General features: G+C 39.2%; 2 protein-coding genes and 6 non-coding genes across 17 annotated transcripts in view; all 8 read left to right on the forward strand.

Annotated features, from left to right (window-relative positions):
* The window catches only part of osbpl9 (oxysterol binding protein-like 9), a 41212-nt gene extending 28249 nt beyond the window's left edge, over nucleotides 1-12963 (forward strand). For 6 of the 8 annotated variants that reach the window (XM_077584737.1, XM_077584744.1, XM_077584740.1 and 3 more), the window contains 19 exons: nucleotides 684-731; nucleotides 1152-1181; nucleotides 1271-1321; nucleotides 1660-1698; nucleotides 4678-4771; nucleotides 5906-6010; nucleotides 6274-6433; nucleotides 6532-6647; nucleotides 6720-6838; nucleotides 6961-7046; nucleotides 8155-8335; nucleotides 8417-8525; nucleotides 9000-9110; nucleotides 9183-9246; nucleotides 9346-9486; nucleotides 9570-9648; nucleotides 10570-10661; nucleotides 10764-10899; nucleotides 11784-12963. In XM_077584737.1, the coding sequence (XP_077440863.1) occupies nucleotides 684-731; nucleotides 1152-1181; nucleotides 1271-1321; nucleotides 1660-1698; nucleotides 4678-4771; nucleotides 5906-6010; nucleotides 6274-6433; nucleotides 6532-6647; nucleotides 6720-6838; nucleotides 6961-7046; nucleotides 8155-8335; nucleotides 8417-8525; nucleotides 9000-9110; nucleotides 9183-9246; nucleotides 9346-9486; nucleotides 9570-9648; nucleotides 10570-10661; nucleotides 10764-10899; nucleotides 11784-11858 (1836 nt within the window). In that variant the 3' untranslated portion in view covers nucleotides 11859-12963. The remainder of the gene's footprint in view (nucleotides 1-683; nucleotides 732-1151; nucleotides 1182-1270; nucleotides 1322-1659; nucleotides 1699-4677; nucleotides 4772-5905; nucleotides 6011-6273; nucleotides 6434-6531; nucleotides 6648-6719; nucleotides 6839-6960; nucleotides 7047-8154; nucleotides 8336-8416; nucleotides 8526-8999; nucleotides 9111-9182; nucleotides 9247-9345; nucleotides 9487-9569; nucleotides 9649-10569; nucleotides 10662-10763; nucleotides 10900-11783) is intronic. The other 2 variants (XM_077584738.1, XM_077584739.1) reach the window with 2 other exon arrangements.
* Nucleotides 12964-14318: 1355 nt separating this feature from the next.
* tor3a (torsin family 3, member A) lies at nucleotides 14319-23898 on the forward strand. 3 transcript variants are annotated; one of them, XM_077584246.1, is made up of 17 exons: nucleotides 14319-14382; nucleotides 14844-14876; nucleotides 15043-15104; nucleotides 15278-15318; nucleotides 15951-15992; nucleotides 16180-16201; nucleotides 16383-16407; nucleotides 16588-16631; nucleotides 17256-17304; nucleotides 17471-17524; nucleotides 17704-17724; nucleotides 17911-18795; nucleotides 18868-18990; nucleotides 19327-19592; nucleotides 20006-20181; nucleotides 21164-21288; nucleotides 22031-23898. In XM_077584246.1, exons 12-17 carry the CDS (start codon nucleotides 18618-18620, stop codon nucleotides 22279-22281), a joined length of 1119 nt encoding a protein of 372 aa, XP_077440372.1. In that variant the 5' UTR covers nucleotides 14319-14382; nucleotides 14844-14876; nucleotides 15043-15104; nucleotides 15278-15318; nucleotides 15951-15992; nucleotides 16180-16201; nucleotides 16383-16407; nucleotides 16588-16631; nucleotides 17256-17304; nucleotides 17471-17524; nucleotides 17704-17724; nucleotides 17911-18617; the 3' UTR covers nucleotides 22282-23898. The 3 variants fall into 3 exon arrangements, with proteins under 3 accessions (XP_077440372.1, XP_077440373.1, XP_077440374.1); XM_077584247.1 differs by having other exon boundaries at nucleotides 16180-16407; XM_077584248.1 differs by having other exon boundaries at nucleotides 17704-18795.
* On the forward strand, nucleotides 14645-14725 carry LOC144063240 (small nucleolar RNA SNORD74). The gene has a single exon (XR_013296549.1). It is a non-coding gene; the product is annotated as a small nucleolar RNA SNORD74 (small nucleolar RNA).
* LOC144063246 (small nucleolar RNA SNORD75) lies at nucleotides 14909-14977 on the forward strand. The gene has a single exon (XR_013296555.1). It is a non-coding gene; the product is annotated as a small nucleolar RNA SNORD75 (small nucleolar RNA).
* On the forward strand, nucleotides 15141-15210 carry LOC144063245 (small nucleolar RNA SNORD75). Its single transcript, XR_013296554.1, has one exon. It is a non-coding gene; the product is annotated as a small nucleolar RNA SNORD75 (small nucleolar RNA).
* Nucleotides 16033-16111, forward strand: LOC144063237 (small nucleolar RNA SNORD79). The gene has a single exon (XR_013296546.1). It is a non-coding gene; the product is annotated as a small nucleolar RNA SNORD79 (small nucleolar RNA).
* LOC144063242 (small nucleolar RNA snR60/Z15/Z230/Z193/J17) lies at nucleotides 16239-16312 on the forward strand. The gene has a single exon (XR_013296551.1). It is a non-coding gene; the product is annotated as a small nucleolar RNA snR60/Z15/Z230/Z193/J17 (small nucleolar RNA).
* Nucleotides 16444-16520, forward strand: LOC144063241 (small nucleolar RNA snR60/Z15/Z230/Z193/J17). The gene has a single exon (XR_013296550.1). It is a non-coding gene; the product is annotated as a small nucleolar RNA snR60/Z15/Z230/Z193/J17 (small nucleolar RNA).
* Nucleotides 23899-24983: the final 1085 nt, after the last annotated feature.

The raw sequence follows: 24983 nt of genomic DNA on the forward strand, positions 1-24983 counted from the left end.
TATTTTTGATACATAAAATTTCCACACACAAAAAAACAAGACAGATCATTTTAAAGAAATACCTATATATCATTTTTCTTTAAAATTGTGTATTCTTCTCATTTCTACTTCCTGATCATAAAACGACCATCATGAGTACCGAAACAAAGCCGGGTACTGTCCTGTTAATCGCCCATCCCTAATCAAATGAATAGCCAATTATTTCCATAATCAAGTAATTGTTAGTAATTGTTTAGAGCCACCGTTTAACTTCATGTTCTTAATTGGCACATAAGTGTCAAAAGAACTTGGAACATATCTTGTTAAATAATAATGCACATCCGGACACTGGTGTCTAATTGCTTTGAATGTCAATGTACTTCACCTAACATTTGAATATTCTTTGCACAAGCCCCGTAGTAGTAAAAACAAAACCCATGTGAGCGAGTTAATACGTCAATGCCCGCTCACCTGATGTCTCAGACAGTGTTCTGATTGACTGATGACGACATAGTTGTGCATGACAATCTTGATCAAGACAAGTTTGTTTGCATTTTACGGGTTTCAAAGTCTGCAATAGCGAAGCCGTTTAAAATGGAAGCGTATTAGCACAATCTTCTCCCGTCCTGCACAGTATGTTGCATGATCACAAAATGCAGCCACTAGTCAGCCTTTCCTCACTGCGATTTCTGTCATCCACACAGCTGTTTGATGAGAAGATCAAAGACTGCAAAGAGGATGAATCTCGCAGGGTGAGTGCCAGCAATGCTGGCCGGGCCGTCAGAAGCCTGGCGAAAATCACTGAAAGCAATCTGACCTGTAATGTACCAAAAATAGAGATGATGTTGTTGTTTTTCATTTAAAAAAAAAATGTTCAGTTGAGAAAGCCAAAGGAACAAAATCAGCATGTAGTCGAGTTTACACACTTTGATACGATCTATCCCTCAAACAAACACTTTGTTTTGTTTGATGAATTAAAAGCCTGTTATCACTGGAATTGCTAGCTATGTGAAATTCAAGCAAGTTTCAGCAGCTGTCAGCGTAACGCATCGACAGTCGACATCCTCCCCCGCGACTCCCAAGGTCACAGGAGATAATGTCCATTTTACTGTCAGCAAATGTGAAAAAAAAATTTTTTAACTGTATTTTCTTCATGTTGGATTGTCTTTCAGAAAATTGAAAATTTGAAGGAGACTACTTGTGTAAGTCTAAACTTAACACACTTTCCTTCCTGCATTTCAGTTCCTGCTTACTTATTTCCTTGCTCCGCTGGCTTTTTTTTTTTTTTCAGAGTATGGTAGAGTCCATCAAGCACTGTATTGTTCTGCTGCAAATTGCCAAGGTAAGAGCGATATCTTTGCTCGTGTGGTTTTTGTGTTGCTGCTTGGGTGTGACAATTCCTTGTAATCATCATGTGACCACAATTGTGTATTTCTGGGGTAGTTCCCAGCTAAGGTTACTGCTTGGGTCAGCGGTCAGTGAGGACGTAACCCAGTGATCATTTCATCGCATCTACTTTTTTTTTTAGATTGAATTGAAAAAATGCTAAGAAACTCAAATGGTTCCATCTAAAAAGCTACAAATTTCTTGATGTGATGAAAGGATTCCTACATGTGGCAAGTTGCTAAATGACATGACATCTACATCAGTAGTCTAACATTGTCTTTTTAAAATTTTAAGGACCAAAGTAACGAACAGCAACACGCAAACGGACTTATAGTAAGTTTTGACATTCTCTGTCCATGACTAGGATTGAAATCAAACCGACTGCTAACTTTCCCTTTTCCACTCAATTCACCACACAAGTGGATACAATGGAATCTCTTAATGCATGCAATCCTTAAGGAGATTTGTTTCTATCTTAGTCGCTTTCCTCAAATCTGCCACTATTTCCTCTTGATCTTTTAAAATAAATTCCTGATTCCATCTGTGATTTACTACAATACTGGTTGGGAACTATTCTCTATTGTCTCTATTGGGGGGGGGTGCATTGAATATGTTCATGATGTGTTTGCATGCATTGTGTCTGGAAGTCAGTATGAGAATGCTGCACTGCACAGGAGTCAACAAATGCAACATTGATTTATCCTGCACACACTGCCTGGCCTATTGACCCATCCGGCGCTAATAGCTAGGCGGCCATCCTTCCAGCACTTTAGCGCCTATGCAGGTGTCATCCACACTTGGTGTATTATGTAATTATCATTTTCGTTACCTCCCACATTGTCAGGGAGGTGAAGCTTTAATGTCTGTGATTGAAGACGCAGCTAAAATACTTATTCACCCCCCCAATGCATGTCAAATCAAACTTATGGATGTGTGATGCTCCTGGAGCACAACCCAAAAACTTGTTACCAAGCATTTGCGGCTTGCAGCAACATGGTCATGTGCACTTAAAAATCGCTGAGTGTACTTGGTGTGCTGCGCAATATAATGCTGGAGTCCCAGAAGGGCTGACAGTCCACAGGCCTGCATTGCTCTTATAGCTGCACTTAATCTCCAAGACATTACGTACAGTACAGTTAATCTGATAAATAGCACAGTGTGTTCTTGCTCAAAATCTAGAAGGGCATGTTTCATTTTTTTCATAAACTGCGCACTAAATATACCTCTACGGCTTCAAAATAATTTCAACGTCTGTGAAATCTGCATTTCTTACACAGTATATTTAAAGGGAAAGTCAAAAACTTTCTTTACAACAATGTAATATATGTCCCCACTAGTCTAAGCACGGTCTTGTGATTAATATTTTTACTTGTGGAATATGAGTTAGGCAGCAAAATCCACCCGTTTCTATCCATCTCAGGGGGGCGGCCATTTTGTCACATGTTGACTTGGGTATGTAACATTAGCCAAACGTCAAGATACAATATTATCATGATATCAAGGCCAAGATACAATAATTATCACGATATTGTGGGGAGGTTGGCAATAGAAAAAAAAGCTCACAATATTGTAAAAAAAAATGAGCTCATACTAGTAAGCACAAAATCGTAACATAACATCAATTCATATAAACAATCTCTAATAACACTTAATATTGAAGCACTTAATTGCTCATGCACGCACACGTTGAGTTCCTCCACATATTGACTCACTTCACAAGTATCTTACGTTCCTCTTTATCTGACAATTAGTGTGGATTTTAAACATAGATGGGCCAAAACATACCTTGTGAAAATCAAAGTACACAAAAAAACTATCCACCAGAGGGTGCTAGAACTGCACAAATAGAAATCAACCTGACTTTTTTTTTTTTAACAGATGTGCTGCTTTTAATATCCTGACATGACAATGACGATATTGTGGCAGTTTTAATTTCGCAAAATCGCTGTTGTCGTTACATCATTACTGTTAACTGAAATTGGCATTAAGTTGCTCAGGTAACAACCAATCATGGCTCGGCTGCGATTGGTAGTTATACCTTGAGCCCGGAGCAACTGTGTTGCCATTTTATGTTGACAGCAAGTGTCAAAATGGCCGCCACCTGAGCTGGAGGAAATGGGTGGATTTTGCTACTAAATTCATATTGCACAATATTAGACTAGTGGGACTACGTAGAACATATTATTGTAAAGAACGTTTGTGCGTTGACTTCCCCTTTTAAAAGACTGGAAATACCAGTAGAATGTTTTGTTGATCTTGTCCTCAATGTTTATCTTTAACAACCATCTGCGTTCACATTACTTTTCCATTCAATGTTAGAAGGCAGACTCTGCGCTCTCCGTCTCCTCTCCTAAGTCCTGCTGGTGCCGCCATTTCTCTGTAATTGCCTATTATTAGTTGTGATGGCCTCACTGTTATAGAGGCATTGCGCAACAGGAAGGTGATGGGAGCGGACAAAATCCTTTAGACAGCTTTTATTGATTTTGCGTATCCTAATTTTTTTTATTGGCTTTTTAGCAAGTGCTATATTCTACTGATATCTTGATGTCAAATTATAGTTTAGTGAACCCACGGTATTTCCATGTATAATTGATGCCCATTCTAAATGCATTAGAAGAAAACAAAACAAAAAAAAACTCCTGAACGCTGATGCACCGCTAATAAGTTTTTTTTTTTTTTGGGGGGGGGGGGGGGGTCCAACTTTTTTGCATAAGTGTCAAGAACTTTTCAGTGCTCTGACATCTTCCAAATAACATCCCAATTGATGGCGAGACAGCGCAAGAGAGACAATGCCCTGGCGGGTTCTCACCACAGGGATGTCAACGTGTAACCGATTTTAGCCATTAGTCAATTAACTGTTTTAATGCGAGAGGTTGTTCAGAGTTCAAAAGGCACTGTCAATTATTGTTCTAAAGCTACTGCTGCTGCTGTTTGCACATTGATCAGATTCATGAAATCTGTTCATGTCTGTCATTCCGGGAAGTGGAGCGAAAGGAGATTGATCCGCCCTTGCAGGGGGTCATATTTTATTTCATGCTTTTTGTTGCTACTTGGGTCTACCGTTAGGCTGACCTCCTAGTCAATACGGCAGAAGTTGAAGCCCAGTTGTGGGTGAAAATTATTGTTTGAGGTGGGTATAAATAGAATATCGACCAGTTACGGGTACACCAGGATATGTGGTGTATCGACCCGCTATATGTAGCAGTACGTTCCTGACCATTTTGAGTAACACCGGCACCATTAGTGATTGTTGCTGATGTCAGGCACATGTCCATACTTGATGACATTGACGGCCAGTCTATTTCCCCTTAGAGCACTATCAACCCCGTGGATGGGATCTACCAGCCGCCTCTGGACACTCCTGTAGCCAACACCACGATGCCAACACAGACCACTCTCCCCACAGGTAGCTGCCGGACATGCTTGCATATCCACCTTCTTCCCATGCACATGCTAGGAAAAACTGAACCGTCACTTTGAACCATGTGATTATAGAAAATTTTTATTCCATTTTGAAGGACAGTTGGCGCAGAAAAAAAAGAAAAAAGAAGAGGTCATTATTATTTTATACTACAGACAAACCAAATATGTTTAGTTAGCTTTTTATAAACAGGATACAAGTGGGCTGTGCTCCCCACCTATTGCTTGGTAAAATGCGCAATGTGCGGTTTATCATTTTTCAGTGAGCCAGCCAGATGGAAATGTACTCCATCGATATGAAAGATAAAATACTAAAAGTACAGCAAGATGTGCTCACAGGCTAAATCAACAGTTTCTAATCTCTAATAGTGGCTTGGGTGAAAAATGACTTCTTTTTTTTATTTTTTTTTTACAAAGTTACGCACTGCACCTAACATAATCAGTATTTTTAAAGTTTAACACCCGCGTCCATAAAAGACCAGAAAACATATTAAATGAGCTCTTACTAGATATGTAGTGTAGTTCTCTGAAATCAGGGTGTAACTAACTCCAATGCTAATAGCCATATATTCTGAGATGAGACAACAGCGCCCCCATGTGTTCAGCCAGCTGTCTCTTACCACAACACAGAGGATGTTATGGTTGGAACCAGTGCCTCATTGGAATATAGACTATTATATATATATATATTGCATGGTCATTCATTATTATGTGATGAGCAAGGTCAGATTGCAGCTGAAACGAGGCCCAACATGCGATCTCAATAGGTGTGTTGTGCTTTCTCTTAATTTGAGCTCAAACCCACACAAAACGTGATACCTATTTCAGTCAGATTTATGTGGCTGACTTGTCAGCTAAAAAATTAAGTTCTTTCTTGTCTTCATCTCGCTGGACGCCGCCGCTGAGATCTAAACGTGATGTCTATTTTGGTCAGATGAATGTGGCCAGACTGTTAAAAATGCTGTGAATCTCCAAGTAGGCCATTCTAATTTCAGTCTCCTAATAGACTGCAATGCCTTTATTTATGACCAAATCATATCGCAGCCTCTTGGAAGCTGTAATGAGTACTTTTCTCTTCCTCTTTATTTTATTTATTTATTTATTTATTTTCGTGCCAAAGATACTTCTCAGGTGTGTAAATCGGACCAACGACCTTCGACCTTACCTGTCGGTCCTGTCGTCACGGTGATGGGCAGTTTGCAGACCCCAACTCCCAATAGCACAGGTAAAACTGCCTATTTTTTTGCATGTGAAGAAGTTACATTGCTTTTGGGCTTGTTAAAAAATATATATATATATTTTTTTTAAATATTGATTCAATTGAATTTTTTTTTTTACTCGGGTCGATTTTTTAAAAAAATTATTATTATTTGATTTTGATTTTTTTTTTTTCCCCATATTTGAAAATGCATCCTCACTGATGTGGGCTGCACTAACATGCTAACTTACGTTGCTCTATGCTCACGGTTACCTCGCCCTTGTGTTCAGGGAGTGGCCCATCAGGCCCCAACAGCGGCGTCACCTCCCCATCACTCATGCCCCTCCCCTCGCATTCAGTGCCGGACTTCTCATATTCCTCCAGCGAGGATGAGTTCTACGACGCGGACGAGTTCTACCAGAGCACCACTTCCCCCAAACATTGCATGAAGTGAGTGGCTGCTACCGATTCGGGTCACGGCAAAGTCCCACACTTCAGTCAACAGCCTCCTGACAGTCCTCCCAATGTTACCGTCCCGATGCTCTCAGTCCCTCAGGACCCCCGGCTGCCTCGTCCCTTAATAATGACGAAGACACAACGTTGAAGAGACCAGACACAACAGAATCGCTCAACTCGACCATGTCAAACGGCACCACAGAACCAGGTAAACAGCCAACAATCCGTTTTGAGTTTCTTATTTTTAGACGTGACTTTTACAGAGCGTGTCGCGCTTTAGATCCGTTTGACAGCCACGACGACCGTGACGATGACGGCGAGGGCGAGTCGGTGGAAGAGCACAAAAGCGTCATCATGCATCTGCTCTCGCAAGTCCGTCTGGGAATGGATCTCACCAAGGTAACGGCGCCGGTTCCTCTCGGTGCCAATCTGTGCCGTGTGCTTTTTAACTCGCCACTAACATCAGTGGGCTGTTCTGGATTTGGTTCTGAGTTGCAGTTTGTTTCAATCCTAATCTCCAGGTGGTCCTGCCTACCTTCATCCTAGAAAGGAGATCTTTGTTAGAAATGTATGCTGACTTCTTTGCACATCCAGACTTATTTGTAAGGTAACTGTCATTTAACACTCCCATGTGCTCTGTAGATACTCTCCTCCAAACACTACAGTGCCGTTTAATTCAGTTCAGTGAGCAATTTAGGTTTTGCAGAAATGCGGGCTGTCCTAAAATATTCGACATATTTTCTTACATTTTAAAGAGATGCATTTTCACCATTGAAAACAGTTAAGTGACGTTTTATTGAAATAACCCAAAGATCAAAAAAAAATGATTTTAAATTGTATTCACCTTTTTTTTCCCTTTCTTGTTGAAATCTATATCCGTTTGAAGGAGTTGTTGGAATGTTGATAAATAAATACTGTTCAACATGAAGCCTATTTAATAGAGTTTGTCGAGGACATCACTCACATATTCGTATTTCAAATGATGTCAATTCTTTCTGGGACACTGTAAAAATTCCACTAACATTAGGATTAAAATTAAACATTTAAAACTAATATTTTAGGACAAGTATGCACTTTTTAAAGCAAAAAGAAAGACAATTTAAAAAAAAAAAAAAAGAAGACATTATTAATGTTCGATACCACTTTTTCAGGCTGATAGCAGTACGAGTACTCACCGATGTCGTTAATATTTGCGAACTTGTGATAAAGGGCCATATAAATAATTGTGACTTGACTTGACTCTGACCAATACCAAGTATTAATACCACTCGTAATTTTTATATAAAATGACAATTTTAAAGAAAAACCTATACATCCCAATATAGCATTTACCTTAAGATTGCAGGAAAATAATGGCAATTTTATATTGTTCTCATTTCTAGTTCCTGGTTGTAAAATGGCCACAAGGGGGCGGCCTATACTGATATCGGACGTGGCGAGTACTGATACCTTGAAATATGGCCGGTATCAGCTTGATGCAGATACCTAGTATCAGCACTCGCTCATTCCCACCCCCAAAAAGACTTACTTACTTTAACAAGGAACAAGACTCATGTCATTCTCATTGGTTGAACTACACCTAACACTAAACAGGAGTAGACTAGCAACAACATCAATTGTGCCAACTGAGCTGAATTTAACTGAACTGAACTCCTCTTGTCGTCAAAGTGATTTTATGTGCAGCCAATGTGACGCAATCCTTTCATTTCCCCCAGTATCGCAGAGCAGCCGGACCCTCGCGAGCGCATGGTTCATGTTGTCAAATGGTACCTCTCCGCCTTCCACGCGGGAAGGAAAAGCTCGGTGGCCAAGAAGCCTTACAACCCCATCCTGGGAGAGGTCTTCTTCTGTCACTGGGATCTGCCTTGCAAGACGGAGGAGCCCTCCACGCACGTGGTGAGTGACACCCCCCCCCCCCCCCCCTCTCGACCTGAGCCCGGCATGCATTCAATATCATGCGCAATTTTCTGTTTCCAGTCATCCACTCCTGCTCCTGTGCAGGATACACTATCAGATGATCCGGTTCCATGGTCTTCACCCAACAATGTGTCTTTTGTGGCAGAGCAGGTCTCGCATCACCCACCCAGTGAGTGATAGATAGTCTTAGTCCATTTTCTTTTGTTTTATTTGATTTATTTATGCTAGAATAAAGGTATCGTTTCTAGACTAAAAAATGGTTGTTGTTTTTTTTAATTCACTTTTTAAAATATTACTTTCTTCTCTTGGTAAATTATCATTATATTACAACTTTATCTAAACTTTATATCATATTATGACTTTATTTAAAAACATTTTTAAAAAAACTTTAGTTTTAATTCTCCTAAGATTATAACTTTACCTTGGTAAAATACATCTTTGTTCTCAGTGATTGCAACATTTTTCAGGGTAAAAAAAACCCTTTAGTTTCAACATTAACTTTTTTTTTCCTCTGTTGCAAGACCAAAGTCAAAGAAAATGGTTAGATTCTTCTTAATTTTCAGTGTGCTACTTGTTGACATCTTAAACTTGCACAAATTATTTATTTTTTTCCTTCCTAAATTTGTGTTTCCTCTTTTTGCAGTTTCTGCATTCTACGCAGAATGTTTAAGTAAGAAGATCCAATTCAATGCTCACATTTGGACCAAGTCCAAGTTCCTCGGCATGTCTATAGGCGTTTATAATATCGGGCAAGGTACAGTACATTTTTCACACACGTACACAAAGCTCATGCTCATGTTTTGACTTGATGCGGTTCTCCATGCAGGTTGCGTGTCATGTTTAGAGCACGATGAACATTACATCCTCAACTTCCCCAACGGATACGGCAGGTACGCGTTTCTCTTTCTCTCTCTCTTTCTCTCTCTCTCTCTCTCTCTCTTTCTTTCTTCCCCCGACGCACAATTGACTGACCTGAGCCGTGTGTGCAGGTCCATTTTGACCGTGCCGTGGGTTGAGCTGGGCGGGGAGTGCAACATCTCCTGCTCCAAATCGGGCTACAGCGCCAACATCGTGTTCCACACCAAACCCTTCTACGGAGGCAAGAAGCACAGAATCACCGCAGAGATTTTGTAAGAAGGAAAATCCGCAATAACTTCAAAAAGCCCCCTGGCAGTTTTGATAACATCACAACTTTGTTGATTGTCTTTTGCAGTGCACCGAATGATAAGAAGTCTTTCTGCTCCATTGAAGGCGAATGGAACGGAGTGATGTATTCCAAGTGGGCCACAGGAGTGAGTTTTCCCTCGGGCTTCACAAGAAAAAATTAATTTGTTGGGCTACTGCTGAGAGACAAGTTTTCTCACTTATGCTAATGTTTGTAACTCATTCAGTTGACCCTTGAGGCTGCCCAAAAAATCTATTATAGCATTTTTCCTAAAATTGCATGAATCTAATAGCAATTTTCTATTCTTCTAATTCTAATTTCTAGTTCCTGATTATGAAATGGCCCCAAGAGGGGTTGCAAGTAACGATACTTTGATATAAGTTTGGATATGAGCCTGGTATCGGTACTCGTCCATCCCTTCCCGTCCATTCGAGTGGGTCCAGAACATAAACGGGAGTAATCGTATCAGTTTTGGCACACAATTTCTGAGGCAATGGCCTATTCTATTGTCGCTCATCTCATTCACTCCCAGCCATTTTCACAGAAGCAACCCCCTTCACTCCCGGCTGTTTGACTGATTTTGCAAGGCCCACGGAATATTGTGTTCTATTGCTATAAAAACATGAAACCTACCAAAATAAAGATTGTCTCTTCTTTCATCAGGAAAAAAAGTATACTTCTATCTGTTTACGTTTTGCAGCAATTAGCATTAGAATATAACTAAGTTTGATCATTATTCACAAATCTATTTAGAATTCTGAGTAATTGAGGTTTTTTCTACATGGCCCTGGTTCATTTCCTATGCTCTGCTACCACCTACTGGCCGTTTGTGTAATAACTACCATTTCTTCAACCGTTCTTTACAGTTGAGGGCTGCATCAAAGCCTTCTGTATGCTCTAGCATTTAAAAAAACGTATAAATACGTCTTTGGGACACTTAACACATTTGCAATAGAACGTATATATACGTTTTTGGGAGCAAATGAGTTAATATGTCCTATCCAAATGAAGAACAAAAATGAATCCCTGAATATTCAATGTGTTGCAGGAGAACACGTCGTTCATTGACACTAAGAGGATGGGCATCATTAAGAAGAAAGTGAGGAAGCTGGAAGACCAGCTAACGTATGAGTCTCGAAGGTGAGACATTTCAACATTTTTTGCCAGTCTTGTACGTCGCAGAACTCCGGAAAAGAGAGGGGGAAAAAAACAAATGACTTTCCTCCCCGTCCCACCCGACAGACTTTGGAGAGACGTGACCCTCAACCTGAAGCTCAAAGACATCGACGCCGCAACGGAAGCCAAACATCAGCTGGAGGAGAAGCAGAGAGTGGAAGCAAGGGAGAGGAAGGAGAACGAGCAGCAATGGGAGACCAGGGTGAGCCTGACGGACATTTTAACCTAGTTCAGGGGTCGGCAACCTGGGGCTCTCGAGTCACATGTGGCTCTTTAGTCTCGATCCTGTGGATCTAAAAAATAAATGTTTTTTTACATATTTATTTTTTGATAAAATATTATTTAAATAAATTAATGATTTTGTTTGAAAAACTAATAATTAAGTATTCAAAAAATGTAAGAGTCCAATTTAAATTGACAAAAAAAGAGAGATGAAAGGTAGATGGAAAAAGTTTCAAAAATTACCTAAAAATGTCCAAAAGGGAAGAGGAAAAGCAGAGAATTACCATGTTCAAAAAGTACCCATAAAATGGCCAGATAAAAACAGAAATCGCAAACATTTGCATAAAATATCTTGGGAATTGCAAAAAAAAAAAAAAGTCAGAAAACTTTGAGGCAGAAAAGAAAACGTTCAAAAACTATATAATGTCCAAAAACTAAATAAGAAATCCCAAAATGTACCATAAAATGTTCACAAAATTGCCCCCAAAGGCAAAAAACGCATTGAAGAAAAGGCTGGAAAGAAAATGTTCAAAAAGTAACCATAATGTCCAAAAACAAAATAAATCCTAAAAATTACTATACATACACAAAATTGTTAAAAATGTCAGAAATTTTATAGCAAAAAAGACAGAATTATTATTTATTTATTTATTTTAAATAGCCATAGAATGTCCAAAAATTGCCAAAATTGTATGAAAAATTACAAAAACAAACCCAATCTTCAAATGTTTTGCAGTTCCAGACACATTTTTGGTTATTTATTTGGCCTAAAATGGCCATTTTGACAGAAAAGGTTTCCGACCTCTGACCTAGTGGAATTTTTCGCAACAGTCATCTGACTAAGTGTTGTTTCTCTGTGTGCAGCTATTCCACGAGGACGGCGAGTGCTGGGTGTACGACGAGCCACTATTAAAGAGACTAGCCTCTCCTCGACCCTGAGGAGCGAAACGTGTACATGGACGCCGCCCCCCCCCCCCCCCCCCCCTCGCACTACATGCATTAAGTTTGAACGCACACTGCAGAGTCTTCATAAGAACTCTTTAGCAAAGACCACTCGTTGTCCGAGCCTTGGACTGACTGAGCGCCGATGACGTCGCGTACGCTGCTTTGCATCTGACTGTATAACGATGGAAACGAATGATATTAAACCGAAGGCACCCAAGATGATCATTCGTAACGCTTGACTCCTTACCTTAGCAGCGAGGCCCCAATTCTTCATCCAGGGTGCTGAAATGGAATAAATAACCGTTTGACATGTAAAACCGAGCTTGACATCTCAGGGAATCTGGCGACCGAAGAAAGCAAAGCCCCCTCCAAGAGTCTGGCAGCCTTATGATGATGATGACGATGGTGGAATGGATGAACCTTCTTAACTAGGCGGGGAAGATGTTCTCTGCTTGCCTGCAACTGTTGTTTATATATAAATATAGATATACATATATTCTTTTTTTTTAATTTTTCTTTCTGGCAATAGTGCAAAATATTTGAGCATAATGAAATGATTGAGAAAGCATCCTGTGGTCACGTTTGATATTCTGCTCTCATTTCAAGTTTGTTTTGGTCATCGTAGGATACGGTTAAGGGCCACAGAAGCCATGGAATCTGAACACATTGATAGAAATCCACTTATGCAATTTAAAGGTTATCAACAATGCTTGTCGAAGTTGAAAGGACGTTGAACAATCTCATGAATGTGTTTCTATGTAACCTGAACAAATGATCGTTTGTGGCTTTTTGTTCCATGATGACAATGTTCTCTTCCGTACGCATCACCTTGCTTAAGGGTTAGAGGGAGTTGTAAACAAAAACACACACACAGTTTTTTTTGGTAGTAGTGCTACCGTACAATTCATGTGGGTTTTTTTCCCACTCAAATTGTGAACACTGAGGGATATTCTACTCTATTCAACTCAAATTTTATTTTCCCAAAATGTTCTTCATTTCTTGAGTTACACTGACATAGACGCTGGATCAAAATGCAATGGATGATACAATAATAAATAAATAAATTCCAACTGAAAATGCTGAAGAACATCTAATGTAATTTTGTCTACGGCTAGTTATTTTATTTCCACCTCATTTACAGCCTCTAAAGAGGAATGTGACGTAATGCTGCCTTCAAGTGGTATTGAAATTACGGTAAATACCACATGTCGAGTAGAAAATTGCACGTGAAGTCCTCCACAATTGGGAATTTATTTTGATACCAGAGTTTCCGAGGTGAGAGAACTTTTCAAGTTTAGCGGAGAGTGTCAAAGGATTTGTGAATGGCAAGAAATATTAACACTTATAACGGCGTTAACGTCTGCCAGCAGGTTGTTTTAGAATCTACACAATTACGTGGCATACACATCATTGCCATAATTGTTCGGTTTTACGAGCAATTTCAAAGTCTTCATCATAAAGTGTAGTCGTAAGTTGTTGCGGCCGAGTAGTTTAAGGAGATGTGTCTCCCCGCGCAGGTTCGAATCCTGCCGACAACGTGATGCTTTTCGTTGTCACGTGTCATGTCAGCGTTTACCTCATAATAATAATAATAATAGGGAATGTATGTAGTTCAGTGGTAAAGTGCATCATCATGCTAAATTGAATCTCCACGTTGCTAATTAATCATAGACCAATCAATAACTTTGACTATCGGTGTTACTGTCAAGAGGCCCGTGCGGTTCAAATCACTGCTGAATTCCGATGTTCGGTGTCCGATAACTTTGAAACGAGCAGTTTGTTATAAGCAGGCCATTTTAAAGTGGTTGATGAGCAATAATGCAAATTGTGCGATGTTCACAAATTGGACATTGACACAAAGCAGTGGACCAAACCGTTTTTCTCCACGCTGTACTGACGTCTGAAACTGTAAATAATAACATCATTGCTACAGTGAGAGCAGTACTCTTTGGCAGTGTTTATGCACCGAGTGATTAATTGGGGTCTCCCCGAGCTGGTTCGAATCCTGCCGACGTCATTTTAGCTGTCAACGTTGATGTAACTTATATGAAAAGTTTGCGGTGATGATGAATATTGTTCACTTAATTGTTGCCTTATTTTGACGTTTGAATTCAATTTGTTAAATAAAGCAATAAAATAAAAAAATAAAAACGCATATGAAAAGAGCTTGGCGCCATCTCCACACATCTAGAAAAGGAAACAAAAAATATAAATTAGCACTTTAATGTTTGAAACAGTAATTGAGATAATATATTTGCTGATGTGTGTGGTTTTTTTGGGGGGGTTTAAAAAATTAACGATTTTCTTGGCTGTCATCCATGTTCTTTACCCCTGCCATTTTCCCATCAGCAAGTTAAATTCAGTGCTTGATTTTTCCGGGGTGGCGGGGGGGGGGGGGGGGGGGATGTTGCAATTTTCCCATCAGCCCATGCTCTGCCGCACGGGCTTATGGGAAATGAGTCTTAGTATAAAATGGCCCTCCACCCTCTGAACGCTCTCATTCCTGCGCTTCTCTTGGGTGAGTGTAGTTCGTCATTTACACATTTGGAAAAAAATGTTGATGTTAAATTTACTAGTGTTTTCGTCATTGTTAATCAATGATACTCTTGTGTTAATCTAATTGTAACTGTAATGCGTAACATTTATCTAATGTTTGTTTAATGTGGCGCACTTAGCAAGGCCTTCGCCACGTGTCTTGAGCAAATTTAACAATGCATCTTATTTATAGCGTTTTTTTCACCGGCTTATCGTAAATACGCCTTTATTTAATGTCCCCCCCCCCCACTGTTATATGATGATAAAGTGTTGGTAGGGACATCGGAATGGATGTGAAGAAACGCCAACTATCCTGACAACGTGGGGCACACGCGCGTGTTAAGCTAGCACTTAGCTTGCTGTTAGCTTTTTTTCTTCAAGCTAGCATTTGTTCTAAGTCTCCTTTGTTATTAATCACCCTGTTAATGTTCGTTCCTTTTCCAGGTTTGAGTCAACGATGCGGGATGCTACTCAATTGTAAGTCACTTTTCTCGAACGTGACCTGGTTTAGTCTGTGATGCATTTGTATATAAGAGTAGTGGACAGAAGTGATTTCTGACAATCTATTATCTGAGACTAAATATATATATTTTTTAACTCCGTTGTGAGAATCCCTTTTGGTAAAATGTGGCTTTATTTTCAGGTTTTTGGAGGCCGCATCAAAGAAGTTTGACGAATCTCTAAGATGTGGGAATCTATTGAATTGTAAGTGACATTTCCCCAACATGTTGGACCAGTTTTAGTCTGTGATGCCCTTAAATATAAGAGTAGTGGACAGAAGTGATTTCTGACAATCTTTTAATCTGAGACTAAATGTAAAATGAATTTATTTAAATGACTTGTGGGAATCGCTTTGCTAAAATGTGGTTTACTTACAGGTTTTTGGAGTCCGCATCAAAGAATAGACTCACTAAAGTTGGTCAGTACAGAATTATTTTGATGTTTTAAGCTTCTCTAATGTGGCCTGTGCTATACAAATTGCAGCGGACCCCTGCACACCAGCAGATTCACTTTGTTGAGTTTTTTTCTTTGGAAAATTGTTTGCATGCCGGCCCAATCCCCTGCAAGTTGTGGGGGTCCGCTGTACTTTATTAGGGGTGGGCAAACATTTGACTCAAAGGGCTGCATATTTGTTTGTAAACGGCCAAGTAAGTTGTGGCGGCCCTGTCAGAACTAGCACTGCATGTTCATGATGCACTGTACAATAAAAATTTAATTATTTCATATTTTGTCTTGTGTACTTGAAGCCTTTCAGGAAATATTACTACTTTGTGGGTTTGTAGCTTTAATCATATGGATGAAATTTTAGTGATACACAGCCATGTGACCTCCAGTCCGGACTTTGCCCACCCCTGCTTCAGGCACGCACTAGGCAGCGTTGCAAAGAAGTGTTTCTTTTGTTGCCATGATGACATTTATTTGCTACTCTTGACGAGCTGGATGACGATGAAACCCAACCCACCAAGTTGACATCTGAGGCACTAACAAATGATTGTTTTCAAGAGCTCGTGGAAAATATACCGTGCTAATGTATTTGATTTTCTTCTGAAGGTCCACTTGGTGCTTGAATCACCCACATGATTGTCGGAAAAGGTAAAACTTGATAAATGTTTTTTTTTTTCTCACGTGAGGAAGCTGTTGGTGATGATTTAAAAAAACAATTGGGAATCTCTCTGAAAAAGAGTGAAAGATTAATTTCATCTGAAACAGTGCTTTAGTTTGCTGACTTTGCTGCCAACTGTCTCCTAGTGTTTAAAAAAATCTTGTGATTTGATTGCAGGTGTTTCCTAGATTATATGCAGGTAAGCTTATTTTTATATACATTTTATTTTCAAGTGGCTGATGTAAGTGATGACTTCATAGTTCAACAGATAATCTGTGATGAATATTCTTTCACTCCTATCTGACATGTTAGCTCTTGACACAACTCGGGCACAAACTTCACAGAGCGGGTTTAATTAATGTATTTTTTATTTCTTTTAGGCAAAGGGCCGCGTGGTACAAGATGGTACGTTGACTTTTATAGTAATCAGAACTGCTAAATTCACTACAATGATGATTGCATAGTTCAGCGGATACTCTGTGATGAATATTCTTTCGCTCCTATCTGACATGTGGAATGAATGTGTTTTTTTTCGGATCTGGTAGTAGAAGTGCATTGTTAAATTGTTCCCTTTTTCTCATCCAGGCTCGATGAAGCTTTGTTGGAAGAACGGCACAATCATTCTTGCGGTACGTTGAATGAATAAAAGTGTTTAAAGGCCCTATTCAAACCTGACATTGCAAATATTTTGGTTATCAGAGCGTAGATGAAAATATATAAGATCAGAATTTGGGACATCTGTCTAGCATAATCTGTACAAACCGTCAAGCCAAACATGTGCTTGCTTTGCACCTCCATTAGTTTAAACACCCACCCAGTTGTGGCCGCTTGCTGGCGACTGAAAATGACGTCAGTTGCTCAGGGCTCATCTTAACGACATCAAGACCAAAGACAGGTGGTCTTGTGATTGGTCGTTATCTGAGCCCTTTGGCACCGTGGCAAGGCAAAATGGCCGCCCTTCAGATGGCTTAACAAGTGCATTTTCTGCAAATCTAATCTGAATGCAGTGATTTAACTAGTGGGGGCGCATACAACATTGCAAATAGAAATTTTGACTTGGCTATTTTGGAAACTATTTGGTGAACCAAAGGCAATGCTGGCTGTGAATGGGGCCTTCATTTGTCAGGCGTGATGAATGTGAATCAGGTCGCTGATCCAGTTGAGGATATCAAACACATTTCTGACCCTGATTGCGGTAGTTTCATGTTAAATGTTCATTTAAAGAAACAAATTAATTCAGTCTTCTGATGCAGGTTTGCTAAGAATGAGCACGACTGCAGTCAGTGGAAGTCCCCGTGTCGGGTAAGTTAAAATTGTGACGCGTTTCTCCTTGACTGACCTATGATGATAAGATGCTGCTGACAATTACATCATGGAGTAATCATTAGCTCTAGCTGAAAGGTCTGCTTACTAATCGTTGTTTAGAATACTTGGGTGTGTTTTGACTGAATGTTGTTCTGTCCCGCAGGAGGTGAAACGACCCCTCATGCAGTCGCGGCCATCAAACATGGTTAAGTTGAAGGTGAGAAAGAAACCAGTCATTTGTAAAAGTACACAGTGAAGTGTTCAGTGATGTCTCAACAAATGTCTGACCTGAATTCCAATGTGGATAACATCTGTTGCTGAGTGACACTGCTTTCATATGCGGAGCAAAACCGCACCTCACATGTAGTCATTTTCTTTGTCTCCCCTTGTCTGCAGCATGCTTACTGGCTGAACATGGTGAGTTGACGTTGACTCTTAATCAAGGAATGCAAAAAATGGGCCCACTGTATGATGAAAAGATTCTGCCAAATGAACTCTGATTATAACCACAACCGTTCCATCTTGTCTGATCTTGCGGCCAACAAAATTGCTTGCTTTTTGTGAAGGTTCATGCACAGTGATTCATGTTATGTATTCCTCTAGGTTGCTGTTGCCAGAATCTTCAGACAGAAGACCAGTTACTGTTTGTGAAAAGTAACAGGAGAATGAAATTCCTTGCCACACCACTTGAGTCGAGGTTGTGTTGGCTGCTTGCTCAAGATGACTTTCAGGCATTTGTGTATGTTGACCTGGACCAGTGTTGTGCATTGTGAACTGAAATTGAAAAATTTTGCTAAACTGCTAGCCCATTGAGGCTTTTTTTTGTTGTCTTGTGATGTGTACTGAATAAAATAAGTGAAACATTGGATTTTGGTCATTGATAAATATTAGGGTCTCTTGGCACAAATCCTGTGTGCCTGCCCTCATTGGCCAGAACCACCTGGATTAATCAATTTGTCCAATCATAAAACCAGTGGTAATGGGTTTGTGCAGAGCTCATTTCTGGTAATGCACGAATTTAGATCTAACATACAAAATCGTAGATGTCAAAAGCTTAGCTTCAACGAGCCACCCCCCTAAAATATCTTCCTGTGAAAGTGAACATATAGCTGCGTACGTCAAATGTGCACTTTATTGGAAAGTACGATTTGTGGTGACGTCAAAACGTGTGGAGGGCGGGTCTTCGTCGCTACTTCCGGTCTCAAAATCGAGCACACCCCTTTCTCCTGTATTAGCTTAGCAGCGCGCTAGCTTGCTACACCTTCTCATTGGAAGCAACCCCAAGAATCGGTGCTTCGCCGTCTTCCCTCATGTTTCCCCGCTTTGGCTCAACGTTTCTGCCGCTTCTACTGCTGGCCGTACCCGCACACGCTTACTTCTCCCAGCTGGACGCGCTGTCCAACACGACCTCGTACTATTTTAACTACATTTACTGCAACATTTGGGAGGGCGAGTGTCAACCCCACCAGGACGATGCGACGCAGCAAGGTAAGTGAAGCGAGAAAGAAGAGCCATGGAGGTTTTGTTCAATAAAAATGATTTGACGATTTGCATGGACAGTTCCTACCAGGGACCCTTGGACCGGTTTCCTCCAGGACTCCACGAACCTGCTTTACCGCTGGTACTGCAATCTGGGTCAGTGCTGCGAGACCGGAGACTGCAGGGTGACCAACAACATCACTGGTAGTACAACTCTACAATGACGCTGTTTTATGTAAAAGACAGTGATAGTTTACTGGCCCGATGCAATGCTGCTTTTTCTTTAAATAGTTGTGGATTTATGATTATTTTAGGTAAGAAATCCACATTTAAAATGCATTTGGTTATTGAAATTGAGAATTTTCAGTCAGGTTGTGCATATATTCCTACGTTGAAGAGTTAAGTCATGATTTTGCTTTTAAAGATGAATTCAACAAGAGCCCAAACTCAAGTGCAAATTAATATTCTGCATAAATACTTCAAATGATATAATAAATCTGTGCTACTCCAGTTTGTCATAAACATGTCGCTTTTTTGTAGGTTTGGCTCACGATCTTCAGATCAAGCTTCACGGGCAGCACCTGGCCCAGTCGGTGGTTCTGAAGGCAATCCAGGGTTTCATCAACAATCCAGAGTCCAACAAGCCCCTGACGCTCTCCTTCCACGGCTGGTCGGGCACCGGGAAGAACTTTGTGTCCCGGATGATTGCGGATAATCTTTACCGCGACGGTGTGAAGAGCGAGTGCGTCCGCCTGTTCATCGCCCCGTTCCACTTTCATCACGCCAGGATGGTGGACACGTACAAGGTGAGACACAGGAGGTGAGGGCTCGCCGCCAAGAACATGCCGGTCAGGTCCTTGCCCAGTTCAATCTTTAATCTACGTTGAATGATAACGCTATGGACCGGATCATCAAAATCAAACACATAGTGATCGGCGTCCAGTGTGCACAAATGTTACACAATATGTTGCATTTCAGAATGATACTGGGTCACTATATTTTGTAGTATCACCCATAAAATACATGATTCTGTATCTTTTCATTCAAATCAAGCTTTTTAATCACTCTATTGCAATAGAACTGTAACAGTTGAACAAGTTTGTCTTGTATTTTGTTGCACACATTAACAAGTAGTGACCCTACAGTCATGTATATCATCGACGAATCAAAATCGACCGGACTCCAAGAATCCTCAAGTTGTTTAACCTCTCCTCTCCAGGCTCAGCTGAGAGAGGCGATCCGGGACACGGTCCTGCGATGCTCCCAGACGCTGTTCATCATCGACGAAGCCGAGAAGCTCCACCCGGGCCTCATCGACGCCATCAAGCCGTACATGGCCCACTACGACAACGTGGACGGAGTCAACTACCGCAAGGCCATCTTCCTCTTCCTCAGGTTGGGACAGGGGTTTGAAACCTGCAAAGCCGTGGCTCTTTAGTCCCTCTCCTGTGGCTTCCTGTGGATCAAAAAAAAAAATTACATTGTAGATTTTTTTTTTTTTTAATTTTACTAAAGAAGATTATAGGGCCAGTGAAGAGAGAAAAAAAAGTTTGGCAGGATTCTGACTTTATTCTCATAATTCTGACTTTAAATTGAGAACTGTCATGAGAATTCTGAGAATCTGACTTTAAAGTCAGAATTCTGACATTTTTTTTGCGCGACTATTATTCTTACTTTAAAGTCAGAATTCTGAGAATAAAGTCAGAATTTATTGTGACAATTCTCACTTTTAAGTCAGAATTCTGAGAATAAAGTCAGAAAGAATTCTGACTTTAAAGTGACAATTCTTATAATAAAATTAGAATCCTGCCACACCTTTTTTTCTCTTTTTTCACTGGCCCTAATCCTCTTCCGTATTTTTTAGATAAAATATATTTTTTAAATTAATTAATTCTTTAGATAAAAAGAAGAACAACTAAATATTCCAAAAATGTCAGAGTTCAAAATTTTAAGTTGTCAAAAAAAGATGAAAGGTATATGTTTTAATATAAAAATGTATAAAATAAAATAAAGTGACCAAAAAAATCCAAAGAGGAAAAGGCAAAAAGTACCATAAAATGCCCATAAAATTGCCAAAAATGTCAGAGAATTGAATAAATTTAAAAAAAAAAAAAGGCAGAAATAAACTTTTTTAAAAAGTAGCTATAAAATGTCCAAAAACAAAAGAAGAAATCTTGAAAAATGCCATAAAATGTCCACAAAGTTGCCAAAAATGTCTGAAATTGATTGCAAAACAGGCAAGAAAACGAAATTAAAAATAAAATAGTCATAAACATGTCCAAAAAAGAAACCTGTAATGTTTGTTGGATTCATTTAGATGATTTTGGGTTAATTGTCATCCAGATCCGATATACGTTTTTGTCAATGTTTTGCCCAGTAATATTGGCGGGGCGATGATCAACGACGTCGCGTTGGACTTTTGGCACTCCGGTCAGAACCGAGAAGACATCGGGATGGAGGATCTGGAACACCGACTGCGAGCCGAAACGATGGAAGCTCAAGGTATGTAGAAGTCGCCTTTTGGGGGTCCTCAAGGTAAAACACTGAATTTCTCCAAGTGATCTAAAAAGTCTACACATTCCTGTTCAAATGCAGCTTTTTGTGATTATTAAAAAATAAATGTGGCCAAGATAATTAATTTTCAAACTTTTTTTCTACCACTGTTTGAATTGATTAACTCATTCACTGCCATTGACGGCTATAGACGTCAAAAATTAATTTGAACTATTTCTATTAGTTTAACATTTTTTCCCCACTTTTGTTAACAAGAGTAGGAAAACCTAGAATTTTTTTATTGTTCATTTAGAACAGGTATAAAGTTTGTGATTAATTGTGAGTTAACTACTGAAGTCATGCAATTAATTACGATTAAAAAATTTAATCGCCTGACGCCCCTAATTTTAATTTTAATTAATCGCATGACTTCACTAGTTAACTCATGATTAATCACAAATTTTATATCTGTTCTAAATGTACAAAAAAAACATTTTTTTTCTAGGTTTTCATACTTTTGTTAACAAAAGTGGAAAAAACATTATACTAATAGAAATAGTTCAAAGGAATTTTTGACGTCTAAAGCCGTCAATGGCAGTGAATGAGTTAATCTTGGTCTATTTTTTTTTATAATACAACTTAAGCGGCTATAACACCACTCTGCAAAACCCAAAATTGTTGCCCAAAATGAAATAAGAAGTCACCCATTTTGACACAGCCATTTTCCCCTCCTCTTTCCGTCTGCTTGCAGGCGGTTTTTCCCAGAGCGAGCTGATGTCCGGCCACCTGATCGACTTCTTCGTGCCCTTCCTACCTCTGGAGTACCGTCACGTCAAGCTGTGCGCGAAGGACGCCTTCGCCGCCCGAGGCCTGGAGACGCAGGAGGCCACGCTGGACGAGGTGGCCAAGGCCATGCTGTACATCCCCAAGGAGGAGAGACTGTTCTCGGCCCAGGGGTGCAAGTCCATCCCCCAGCGCATCAACTTCTTTCTCGCTAAGTAAAAGACTGCCACCTGGAGGAGGTGTGCGGCACACGCGTCTGTCAAGGTCACTCACGCAAGATTAGACAACAAGAGCACTTCCTGTGTGAGGGGGATCAACAAAGTGGCGTCGCACATCGGTCGTGCGGCGGCGAAGGAGGACGTGCGTCTATGTTGTCACTTGAGAACTACATTGGGGAAATCATTATATTTATTGGAAGTTTGCTCACTTAAGATAAAACTGTTTTATTTACATAGAGGTGGCAATTTTTTTTTTTATTAAACCGTTAAAAAAAATATGGCTGTTGGCATACAAGTTAACTCATTCACTGCCATTGACGGCTATAGACGTCAAAAATTCATTTGAACTATTTCTATTAGTTTAACATTTTTCCCCACTTCTGTTAACAAGAGTATGAAAACTTCGATTTTTAAAATTGTATTAGAACAGATATAAAATCTGTGATTAATTGTGAGTTAAGTCATGCGATTAATCATGATTAAAAATTGTAATCGCCCGACGCCCCTAATTTTTAATAATCTTTTCTTTACATAAAAAACATTTAAAATTTAAAAAGATATATTAAAAAAATAAAAATAAAATATTATTAAAAAATTAGGGGCATCAGGTAATAAAAATTTGTAATCGTAATTAATTGCATGCCTTCACTAGTTAACCCACGATTAATCACAAGTTTTATATCTGTTCTAAATGTACAAAAAAAATCTAGGTTTTCATACTCTTGTTAACAAAAATATGTTAAACTAATAAGCAATAGTTCAAATTAATTTTGGACGTCTATAGCTGTCAATGGCAGTGAATGAGTTTAACTCCCAGCCAGGTTTTCTGTCTTTTCTGCCTTTTTCCGTTCTTTTATAATCAAAAGTAGAGCAAAGGTAGGTTTGACAAAATGCATCCATTTGCACAGTGGACTCGCACTGGGCCGATCTCATCTAAAATGGCGTCGCTGCCATCTATTGGTGGTTGTGCATCAGTAAAATTGCTTTCAAGCTTAGAATTCACCCCACTGTATAGACTGTGCAAAAGTATTGGGACATTAGTTTTGCGCTCCTTTTCACTGTGGTCGTGACATTTTATAATAGAATCGATACAAAAACTATAATTCCAAGACTTTTGCACCGTGCTATTGTCTAACCACCCTCCACCGATCTTTATGTTGCACTATTTATTTTGAAATGTGTTAAGTGTTATTACTGTACATTCAACTTGATTTGAAAACTTATTTAACATTCAAGTTGCGGTTATTGAAGCAGATCAAGGGCCGTGCAGTGTTAAACGGCCTTTGTTGTTGAAGACCCGTAAATGTAAAAATAACTGAATTGTTAGAAGGAAACATGAGGGACATGGTGTTGAAATGCAATCTGTGTACTGTAACATTGTGTCAAATTTTGTTTTGATTATTTTAAAGTATGTTTTAATCACTGTTAAGTTAAGAGAACTGCTACCATGTCATTGTTTTTATATTTTTTTAAGTGGTGAATGTTTATTATTTATTGTCACGTGATTTTGCTTTTGGAAGTTTGAAATTTCACATCTAAGTGAATATGAAAAAAAAAAACTCACATTATTTCTGTTATATGCCAAAACCAAACGAATAAAAAAGAATTGTGAACTGTAGCTTCATTGTGTACCTTATTTATTCACATTCCAAATATCTGACTTGAAACACTTTGATATACGATGTAGTCGTTGTATATTTCAATCACATTCCAAATAACTGTAGAGACTAGCAACTCTTTGAAAGATATGCAGTAAACTAACTAAGATTTCGTCTTTCTTGATTGTGACTTCATGATGTGCAAAAAATGCATCACTATTCCTTTGGGTGTGTATCAAGCGAACGCGTGGTCTTCGTCCATTGGCTAAACTCCAGCTCGTCAACGCAGTCGCTCCTTTGATTGGCCGAGAGGAGTCTTTTTTTTTTTTTTTTTTTTAAGGAGAGCTCAGTATTGTTCATTCGATTTGACATCATCATTGCTCTCCTTTTTAAAAAAAAAAAATTTAAATAAACAATTTTTAAATTTTTTTTTAAATATACTGTATATATATATATATATATATATACATATATATATATATATATATATATATATACTTTTTTTGTATGTGGGTGAGTATGTGTATGTGCGAGCGTGTGTGTAATTAAAAAAAAAAAATCCCATACTAATAATATAACATAATAATAAATTGCCAAATGCAGAAACATCAATGTAAGTTATCACGATGTGGTGGCTCTCGCTAACAGGCAGAATTAAGTAACCAGAATTAGGTTAAAAAATTCTATATACGTAGACCATGTTTCTATAAATTTTGATATTTGGTTTTTATTTTAGGCAGATATTTTTTCCTTTAAAATGTGATTTATGAGGAGGTTAGACCATTGGTCAATATTCAGAGTTTGTTTATTTTTCCAGTTAACAAGAATTGTTTTTTTAGCGATAGTAAGGGCTACAAGTGTAGATTGAATTTGTTTATGTGGTAAGTCAGTTGTTGTTAGGTCACCTAGCAAACACAAGTTTGGAGATAAAGGTATCCTACAGTCCAAAATAGCGGAAAGTTTTTCTAAGACTTTAGTCCAGAAATACTGTACATAACCGGAGTACATAACCATAAAGCATGAACATAAGTGTCTGTAGTGTTTTGTAAACATTGGAGACAAATGTCGGAGTCTGAGAGTCCCATTTTCTTCATCATATATTGAG

This window comes from Vanacampus margaritifer, chromosome 13 (assembly GCF_051991255.1).
Source record: "Vanacampus margaritifer isolate UIUO_Vmar chromosome 13, RoL_Vmar_1.0, whole genome shotgun sequence".
NCBI classification, from domain to species: domain Eukaryota; kingdom Metazoa; phylum Chordata; class Actinopteri; order Syngnathiformes; family Syngnathidae; genus Vanacampus; species Vanacampus margaritifer.

Coding starts and splice junctions, on each gene's coding strand:
- tor3a (XM_077584247.1), top strand. CDS start 18,618: ATGTTTCCCCGCTTTGGCTCAACGTTTCTGCCGCTTCTACTGCTGGCC. Junction 19,593..20,005: donor GGATGGTGGACACGTACAAG/GTGAGACACAGG, acceptor TCTCCTCTCCAG/GCTCAGCTGAGAGAGGCGAT. Junction 20,182..21,163: donor GCCATCTTCCTCTTCCTCAG/GTTGGGACAGGG, acceptor TGTTTTGCCCAG/TAATATTGGCGGGGCGATGA.